Here is a 10,382-nt window from a genome sequence, read left to right on the forward strand (position 1 = left end):
TAACAGAACAAGTTTTTTAACTACAAAAAATAGATTTTAAGATTTTATATGAAGCTTAGGTTGCATTTTTGTTTATTTGCTAGGTAATCTGCTTTGATTTGCTTGGTGTCACTTATCACCATTTAAAAACTATTTTAGTACTTAATAAACTTGTTTTGGCTTTATCTACACTAGTGAGTTGGAATGAAGTGCCTGGGAAAATCATAGCTCGACTGGCGGAGGCTGTTGTATATTCCTTTCCACGTTCAGGGAGGGAGGGAATTCTATGAGCTTATGCTGTACAGTTCTCTGCTCAGGGTAAGACTGTAACATTTTGGGTTTACACTCCAGTGGGGGGTACGAATCTGGGAAGCTGGTGGTTAATTTGGCTGCAGCCTTTCTATTGTTGGTTCATGCAGTGGCTGGTTAGAGCCTGCGTGTAACTGCAGCGGGGTGTGTCCCTGCGTGTGTGGATGCTGGTGTAAGTGTAAGATGGGGAGCAGGTCTGCAGCTTGTCACAGCAGCACATTGTGAGGGGGGCACAGACTGGGGGGTCAGAGGGCTCAATGAAACCCCAGTTCCATGTGCCCCCCCCCCCGGGTGAACCCATCACACTGTAACAAATGCAGTCCAGTCCTAGCCGACACTCACCTTCTCACTGATTGTCTCTTTTGTTGTTAGTTCCTGGAAATTGAATAGAAGATCCAAGTGATGGTGCATGATGCCAGCTGACAATCACACCTTTTTTGCCCCCGTGACCTACATCCTGGCTGGCATCCCAGGTATGGAGGAGTCTCATGTCTGGATCTCCATCCCCTTCTGTCTGATGTACATTGTGACACTTTTTGGGAACTCTCTCCTACTATTCATCATACTAACAGAACAAAGCCTCCATCAGCCCATGTATCTATTCGTGTCCATGCTGTCTGCTGTTGATCTGCTGTTATCTATCACAGCAGTGCCCAAGATGCTGGCTGTATTCTGGTTTGGAGCAGGGGAAATTTCTTTTGCTGCCTGCCTGACCCAGATGTTCTTCATCCATGTCAGTTTTATTGCTGAGTCGGCCATCCTGCTGGCCATGGCGTTTGATCGGTACGTTGCCATCTGCGACCCCCTGAGATACACCATCATACTAACCAAGTCTGTGACCGGGAAGATGGGGCTGGCAGTTGTCACAAGAAGTTTCTGTTTCATTTTCCCCGTCATCTTTCTCGTGAAGCAGCTGAAGTTCTGCGGAACCAACCTCCTGCCTCACACCTATTGTGACTACGATGACATAGCCCGGCTGGCCTGCGACGACATCACAGTCAATTTCTGGTATGGTATAGCCAGTTGGCTACTTTTAGTAATTGGTTTGGATGCTGTGCTCATTGCTGTATCTTATGGGCTGATCCTCAGGGCCGTTTTCCAACTCCCATCGAAGGACGCCCGGCTCAAGGCTCTCCGCACCTGCGGCTCCCACCTCTGTGTCATACTGATGTTCTACACACCAGTCTTTTTACCCATTTTTGCACATCGATTTGGGCAAATCGTCCCAGGTTATATTCTCAACCTACTGGCCAACCTCTATGTGCTCATTCCCCCCATGTTAAACCCCATCATTTATGGGGTGACCAGAAAAGAGATCCTGAAATGGGTGATCTATGTGTTTCATCGATGGTGCAGGAGAAGCTCCCTGCTGAGCTAAAGCAGGACACAGAAAATGCTTTGAGATTTCGAAATTACACCCAAGTTTTCATTGGACCTGTAGGGATATTTTTATTATGTACTTCCACTGCGTAAGGTCGAAAGCTGGTCTCTCTCATCAACAGAATTTGGATCCAATGAAAGCTATTTCCTCCCCCAGTTTGTCTAATATCCTGGGACACACATGGCTGCAACAGCACAGCGCCCTGCCAGAGAAAACAGCCAGACCGAGTGATCTTATTCTAAGTTGAAGGGAAACAACAAAACAAGAAAGCACAAAAGTAAAATTACTTTATGAGAACGAGAGCACGGTTTGTGCTCCTCTGTGACAATGGCCAAGGAAAGCAGCAGCCAAGGGGGACATGCCATACAGCCATGGGAAGTGCACTATGCTGCACATTGGGAGATGGGAGCTCCAGCGTTCGTTCTGCCACTGACCTGCTGTGTCAACTTGGGAGAGTTTCTTTCCTCCTCAATATCCTCACTGGCAAATGAGCACACTTTGGGGCCAGCAGGAAAGACAGGAGCAAGTCTCCTCAGGGAGACAGGGCAGGGATTTCATGGTCCTCCTCCGCACAGCCCAGAACCTGAGCAGGGGTGGCTTTGACTGTGTCATCATGAGACTCCTTATCCTGGAAATCCACCCTATGAGGACATGGCTTGGGCAGGAAACACCCCCGTACACCATCCGATGGCAAACATGGTGATTCAGTGTTTAAGCAGGCCCTAAAATTTTAACTCGTCACTCCTGTTTTCAGCCCAATAACTTGTGTTTACACTCCAATGCGGAGTATGAATCTGTTTGGCTAAGGCACCCCCCCACAAAGATATGAGAACTCCTGAATCCTTCTCAGGGTCACAGCTTTGCCAGCCTCATCCCCTATTCTGTAGCCAAGGCCTGCATCCCACAGACCTTGCATTTGGCCTGCCTTAGGCCTGGTCTACACTACGCGTTTAAACCGATTTTTAGCAGCGTTACGATTTAACGCTGTACCCGTCCACACTACGAGGCCCTTTTTGATCCATATAAAGGGACCTTTACATCGGTTTCTGTACTCCTCCCCGACGAGAGGAGTAGCGCTAAAATCGGTATTACCATATCGGATTAGGGTTAGTGTGGCCACAAATCAATGGTATTGGCCTCCGGGCGGTATCCCATGGTGCACCACTGTGACCGCTCTGGACAGCAGTCTGAACTTGGATGCACTGGCCAGGTATACAGGAAAAGCCCCGAAAACTTTTGAATTTCATTTCCTGTTTGGCCAGCGTGGAGCTGTGATCAGCACAGGTGACCACGCAGAGCTCATCAGCACAGGTAACGATGCAGTCTCCTGAGAATCGAAAAAGAGCTCCAGCATGGACCGCGCGGGAGGTACTGGATCTGATCGCTATATGGGGAGAGGATTCAGTGCTAACAGAACTCCGTTCCAAAAGACATAATGAAAAAATAGTTGAAAAAATTTCCAAGGCCATGATGGCCAAAGGCCACACCAGGGACTCAGTGCAGTGCAGAGTGAAAGTTAAGGAGCTCAGACAAGCCTACCAGAAAACCAAAGCAGCAAACGGAAGGTCCGGGTCAGGGCTGAAAACGTGCCGCTTCTATGCTGAGCTGCATGCTATCTTAGGGGGCTGCGCCACCACTACCCACCCCTGTCTGTGGATTCTGAGGTGGGGGTTGTAATCTCAACCATGGCTGAGGATTCTGCGCAGGGGGAAGATGAGGAGGAGGAGGAGAAGGAAGAGGAGGACGACCTTGCAGCGAGCACACAGCACTCCGTTAGCCCCAATAGTCAGGAGCTTTTTGTAACTCAGACAGAATTACCCTCCCAGCCCTCCCAAGCCAGTAGCCCAGACAGTGAAGCCATGGAAGCGACCTCTGGTGAGTGCACCTTTGTAAATATAAGACATGGTTTACAAGCACGCGTTTTTTAATGATTGATTTGCCATGAGGACTTGGGATGCATTCGCGCCAGTAAAGTTACTGGAAAAGTTTGTTAACATGTCTGGGGATGGAGCGGAAATCCTCCAGGGACATCTCCATGAAGCGCTCCTGGAGGTACTCCAAAAGCCTTTGCAGAAGGTTTCTGGGCAAGGCAGCCATGTTCCATTCACCATAGTAGGACACTTTACCACGCCATGCATGTAGCAAGTAATCGGGTATCATTGCATGACAAAGCATAGCTGATTATTGTCCCGGTGATTGCTGGCATTCAAGAAACATCCGTTCTTTATCTCTCTCTGTTATCCTCAGCAGAGTGATATCGTTCATGGTAACCTGGTTGAAATTCAGGAATTTAATTAAGAGGACAGAGATGGCCATTTTCCTACTGGGCTGTTGCTTAAAAGAAATCCTTCCTTGCACGTAGCCAAGCAGGGGGACGGGAGGAAGGATAGCGCTAAGCTTTTTTGCGTTTGGCTAGCAGGAATCGTCCCAGCTACCAGGCATGCGGTGGGGGGGCGGAAAGGGGGGTGATTAGCAGTGATCTTCCATGATACCAGCCAAGCGGTGGGGGGAGGGGTAAAGCAATCATCCTAGAGAATTGGAGGGGGGGGTTGGCTTCTGCTGCTGCATGTTAACAGGAAGAAGCATCAGAGGGCACTGTGTATATGAAGCCTGGAGAAGCCGAAAGACAATGGCTTACCATGTCCACATGCAAGCTGAATTGTGATGCCTGGACCTGTGTCTGTGAGATCTGTAACACCAGAGCTGCAGGCACTCAATATTAAGATGCAAAATGCGACCTTGTAGTGAAATCACATGTGCTATGTAAGGTGAATAGTGTTGTTCACTGTGAAAGAGTTTAACCATTGTTCTGTAAAATGTATCTTTTTCAATACTTCTCTCCCTTTTTTCCCTCCCTCATGCAGTTGCACATTTTTCAAGCCTCCCTACTCCATCCCGAAGGCTCTCTCAGATAAGGCGGAGGAAAAAGAAGACTCGAGACGAAATGTTCTCGGAAATCATGGATGTAACCCGCAATGAAAGAGCTCATCTGGCTGACTGGAAGGACGTGGTAGCAAAGTACAGGAAAGATGCCAGTGAACATGAGGACAGGAGGGACAAACGTGAGGATAGGAGGGACGAACGTGAGGATAGGAGAGATGCTCAAGATGAGAGGTGGTGGCAGGAAGATCAGAGGTGTAGGCAGGAAGACCAGAGGTGGTGGGATGCAACGCTGGAGCTGCTGCGTGATCAAACTGATATCCTCCGACGTCTGGTGGATCTTCAGGAGGAGCAGAGGGGTCACAGAGTGCCGCTGCAGCCCCTGTGTAACCACCCTCACCACTCACCCAGACGTGTAAGACCGTGTGGGGGAAGGCTTCGTGCACCCACCCACTCCACCCCAGTGGACAGTCCAACCAAAAGGCTGTCATTACATTGAAATGTATTTAATGGCCTTTTCCTTCCCTCCTATCCTCCTCCCAAACCACACCCGGGATACCTTGTCAGTTCTTTGCCTCTTTTTGTAATTACTTTTTAATAAGGAATACATGATTTTTAAATGATAGAGACTTTATTTCCTTAAGCAAGTTGTAATGGAAGGGGGAGGGTGAGTTGCTTACAGGGAAGGACTTTTAATAATGAATACATGATTTTTAAGCGATAGTGACTTTATTTCCTTAAGCAAGCTGTAATCGAAGGGGGAGGGTGGGTTGCTTACAGGGAAGGACTTTTAATAAAGAATACCTGATTTTTAAATGATAGTGACTTTATTTCCTTAAGCAAGCTGTAATCGAAGGGGGAGGGTGGGTTGCTTACGGGGAAGGAGTCAATAAAGGGGGGGCTTTCATGAAGGGGAAACAAACACAGCAGTCACACCGTACCCTGGCCCGTGATGAAACTCGTTTTCAAAGCTTCTCTGATGCGCACCGCTTCCTGGTGTGCTCTTCTAATTGCCCTGGTGTCTGGCTGCATGTAATCAGCGGCCAGGTGATTTGCCTCAGCCTCCCACCCCGCCGTAAAGGCCTCCCCCTTACTTTCACAGAGATTGTGGAGCACACAGCAAGCAGCAATAACAAAGGGGACATTGGTTTGGCTGAGGTCTGAGCGAGTCAGTAATGTGCGCCAGCGCGCCTTTAAATGGCCAAATGCACATTCTACCACCATCCTGCACTTGCTCAGCCTGTATTTGAACAGCTCCTGACCACTGTCCAGGCTGCCTGTGTATGGCTTCATGAGCCATGGCATCAAGGGGTAGGCTGGGTCACCCAGGATAACTACAGGCATTTCAACATCCCCAACTGTTATTTTCTGGTCCGGGAAGTAATTCCTTTGCTGGAGCCGTTTAAACAGAGCAGTGTTCCTGAAGACGGGAGCGTCATGAACCCTTCTCGGCCATCCCACGTGGATGTTGGTGAAACGTCCCTTGTGATCCACCAGTGCTTGCAGCACCATTGAAAAGTACCCCTTGCAGTTTATGTACTGGGTGCCCTGGTGCTCCGGTGCCAAGATAGGGATATGGGTTCCATCTATGGCCCCACCACAGTTAGGGAATCCCATTGCAGCAAAGCCATCCACTATGACCTGCACGTTTCCCAGAGTCTCCACCTTTCATAACAGCAGCTTAACGATTGCTTTGGCTACTTGCATCACAGCAGCCCCCACAGTAGATTTTCCCACTCCAAATTGATTCCTGACTGACCGGTAGCTGTCTGGCGTTGCAAGTTTCCAGAGGGCTATTGCCACTCGCTTCTCCACTGTGAGGGCTGCTCTCATCCTGGTATTATGGCGTTTCAGGGCAGGAGAAAGCAAGTCACAAAGTTCCATGAAAGTGCCCTTACGCATGCGAAAGTTTCGCAGCCACTGGGAATCGTCCCACCCCTGCAAAACTATGTGGTCCCACCAGTCTGTGCTTGTTTCCCGGGCCCAAAATCAGCGTTCAATGACTAGAACCTGCCCATTACCAGGAGGATCTCCAAAGTGCAGGGGCCCGCGGTTTGAGATAATTCTGTGTCCATGTCCTCCTCACTCTCGTCGCCGCCCTGCCGTAGCTGCCACCTCCTCCTCGCCTGGCTTTGCAGGTCCCGGTTCAGCACAGACTCACGAGAATGCGCGAGGTGTTTACAACTTCCACGATTGTGCTATTGATCTGAGCAGGGTCCATGCTTGCTGTGCTATGGCGTTTGCACAGTTCACCCAGGAAAAAAGGCATGAAATGGTTGTCTGCTGCTTTCACAAAGGGAGGGATGAGGCTGTACCCAGAACCACCCGCGACAATGATTTTTGCCCCATCAGGCACTGGGCTCTCAACCCAGAATTCCAAGGGGCAGGGGAGACTGCAAGAACTATGGGATAGCTACGGGATAGCTACCCACAGTGCAACGCTCCAGAAATCGACGCTAGCCTTGGACCATGGGCGCACACCGTCAAATTAATGTGCTTAGTGTGGCCGCATGCACTCGACTTTATACAATATGTTTTATAAAACCGGTTTATGTAAAATCGGAATAATCCCGTAGTGTAGACGTACCCTTAGGGAACATTTTGCGTGGATGGGCCTGGCTTCCCCAGTCTAATCTCACGCTCTTCCCAACACAGGTGGCTTTGTGGGGCTGACTGAGTGGGAGAGAGGTCAGGGAGTGCTGTGTCCTGGTGCACTGGGTGAGGGACTTATTTGCACGTGCTCTCTGGTGCACCGACCATGGGAGACAGAGAAAGGAAAATATTGTGTGTGTGATTAGCTGTGTCTTACCCCCTGCTAGTGGAATGTTTTGCCACTGAGGGTAATGTGATGAGTCTTGTGTAACCATCTGCTAGTGCCACAAAAATGCTGCAGGATATTGTTTCTGCTTTTATTCCCATCTTCCAGTCCTGGAGCATTGGAGTAGAAATGTCTCACAGGAACATAAAAACAGCATAAACTGGGTCAGACAAATGGTCCATCTAGCCCAGTGTCTTGTCTTCTGACAGTGACAAATGCCAGGTGCTTCAGGGGAGTGAGCAGAACAGGGCAACCATTGTGTGATTCATCCCCTGTCTTCCCATCCTGGCTTCTGGTTATCAGAGGTTTTGGGACATCAGCAGCATGGGCTTGCATTCCTGACCAGCGTGGCAAATAGCCATTGATGGACCTATACCCCATCAACTTATCTAAGTCTTTTTCAATCCTTTCCCATCATAACATCCCCCGGCAGTGATTTCCATAGGTTAGCTCTATGTTCCATAAAAAAATACATTCTCTTTTTGTATTAAGCCTGCTGATCTGGTTTTTGCATTGTGTGAAAAAGGAAATAACATTTCTCTAGTCACTTTCTCCGCACTAGTCATGATTTTATAGACCTCTATCATGTCCTCCCTTAGAGATCTCTTTTCTAAGCTCAGCGGTTCAAGTCTTTTTAGTCTCTCTTCATATGAAAGTCATTCTCTATCTTTAATTGTCTTTGTTGCCCTTCTCTGACCGTTTTATTTCTGTATTTTATTGATCCTGCAGCAGAAGCTCCCTGCTGAGCTAAAGTAGGCTACAGAAAATGCTTTGGGACTTGGAAATTAAAGCCAGGTTTTCATTGGAACTCTAGGGGTGTTTTAACTATGTACTTCCACTACGTAAGCTTGAGAACTGGTCTCTCTCGCCAACATAATTTGGGTCCAATGAAAACTATTTCCTCCTCACCTTGTCTCTCTTATATTCTGGGACACACATGGCTACAACAACACCGCTCACTTCCACAAAAAGCAGCCGGACTGAATGAGTCTCTGTTCTAAGGTGTTGGGAAAACAACAAAACAAGAACGCACAAATGTAAAATCACCCTGTGAGAGAGCACGGTGTGTGCATCTCTTCTGTGACAAGCTGCATCTGAGCTGCACTCTTCATGGCAATGGAAAGCAGCAGCCAAGGGGGACATGTCATAAACCAATAGGAAGTGCATTGGACTGCACATTGGGAGACGGGGGCTCTAGTCTTCCTTCTGCCTCCAACCTGCTGCGTCACCTTGGGAGAGTTTCTTTGCTCCTTAATTTCCTCTGTGGCAAAGAGCACACTTTGGGGCCAGCAGGGAAGTCAGGAGCAAGTCTCCTCAGGGAGACAGCACAGGGATTGCATGGCCCTCATCCGCACATCCTAGAACCCGAGTGGGGTGGCTTTCACTGTGCCATCATGGGTTTCCCCGACTTGGAGATCCACCCCATGAGGAGATGACTAGGGCAGCACAGATCCTCACATACCACCCCACAGCAGCCTGACTTCCTGTATAAAACAGGCCCCAGAATTACACCCAGTCACCAAAGTATTGAACCCAATAACATGATTTTTCTTACAGCACCTTCCACAAAGAGATGCAAACTCCTAAATCCCACTCAGGGTAGCCGTTTTCTATCTACCTTATAGTCCATTCATCCAGCCCATACTTCTTTAACTTGCTGGCAAGAATACTGTGGGATACCGTATCAAAAACTTTGCTAAAGTCAAGATATATCACATCTAGCACTTTCCCTATATCCACAGAGCCAGTTATCTCATCATAGAAGGCCATCAAGTTGGTCAGGCATGACTTCCCCTTGGTGAATCATGTTGACTGTTCCTGATCACCTTCCTCTCCTCCAAGTGCTTCAAAATGGATTCTTTGAGGACCTGTTTCAGGATTTTGCCGTGGACTGAAGTGAGGCTGACTGGTCTATAGTTCCCTGGGTTTTCTTCCTTCTCTTTTTTAAATATGGGCACTATATTTGCCTTTTTCCAATCTTCCGGGACCTATACCGATCACCACAAATTTTAATAGATAATGGCCTATGGCTCTGCGATCGTATCAGCCAACAATCTCAGCACGCTTGGATGCATTAGTTCTGGATCCATGGATTTGTGCATGACCAGCTTTTCCAAATAGTCCTTAACCTGTTCTTTCACCCCTGGGGGCTGCTCACCTCCTCCCCACACTGTGTTGCCTAGCGCAACAATCGGGGAGCTTTTGAGTACTTCAGATTTTTCCACATCCTCTATCACTATTTTGCCTCTGCAACCCACTAAGAGATACCCAACTGTCTTGGCTAATAACCATTGATGGATCACTCCTCCATGGACTGATCTATTTGTTTTTTTCCCCATGTGTTTAGTTCCTTTTGAATGCAGTTGTACTTTTGGCTATCACTGCATTCCCCTGTAATGAGTTCCCCAGATTACATTTGTGTTGCTTGAAAAAATATGCCCTCTTGTTTGTATTGAATCTGCTGCCTATTAATTTCATTGGGTAACCTCAGGTTTTTGCATATTGTGAGAAAGTAATAACATTTCTCTATTCACTTTGTCCACACCAGACATGATTTTATAGACCTCTGTCATATCCCCGCTTAGAGGTCTTTTTTCTAAGCTGAACAGCCCAAGTCTTTTTAGTCATGTTGAAAACTCCCAAGGTGAAGGAGGATTTGTGGGGAAGTCAGAGGGCCCTGCACCCCGACTCCATAGTCAGCCATGACTCTCAGCCAGCGAGTAAAACAGAAGGTTTATTTCTTGAAGGAAGAGAATGTACAACAGAACTTGTTAGCAAAAAATCTTTGACTTGTAGTAATTCATCTTTGGGGGGACTGGGAAGGACATCCCGGACTTCCATCTCTCTGAGTCCCCCACAGCAGAGCCCAGCTTCCAGTGGCCTGACATCTGACATGCCCATTACTTCTCCTCCTGGTCCGTGTTTCCTTCCCAGGCAAAGTGTCACCTGGTTTCATCCCTATCCTGAGTCTCAGGTGACGGAGGCACCGGCCATCATTTACATACAGAGAAACTG

General features: G+C 48.2%; 1 protein-coding gene across 1 annotated transcript; it reads left to right on the forward strand.

Annotated features, from left to right (window-relative positions):
- The first annotated feature begins 700 nt into the window (after window positions 1-700).
- LOC127044330 (olfactory receptor 52B2-like) lies at window positions 701-1,666 on the forward strand. The gene has a single exon (XM_050939033.1). The coding sequence runs from the start codon at window positions 701-703 to the stop codon at window positions 1,664-1,666; it is 966 nt and encodes a 321-aa protein (XP_050794990.1).
- The last annotated feature ends 8,716 nt before the right edge of the window (window positions 1,667-10,382 follow it).

Source organism: Gopherus flavomarginatus, chromosome 1, assembly GCF_025201925.1.
Source record: "Gopherus flavomarginatus isolate rGopFla2 chromosome 1, rGopFla2.mat.asm, whole genome shotgun sequence".
NCBI lineage: Eukaryota > Metazoa > Chordata > Testudines > Testudinidae > Gopherus > Gopherus flavomarginatus.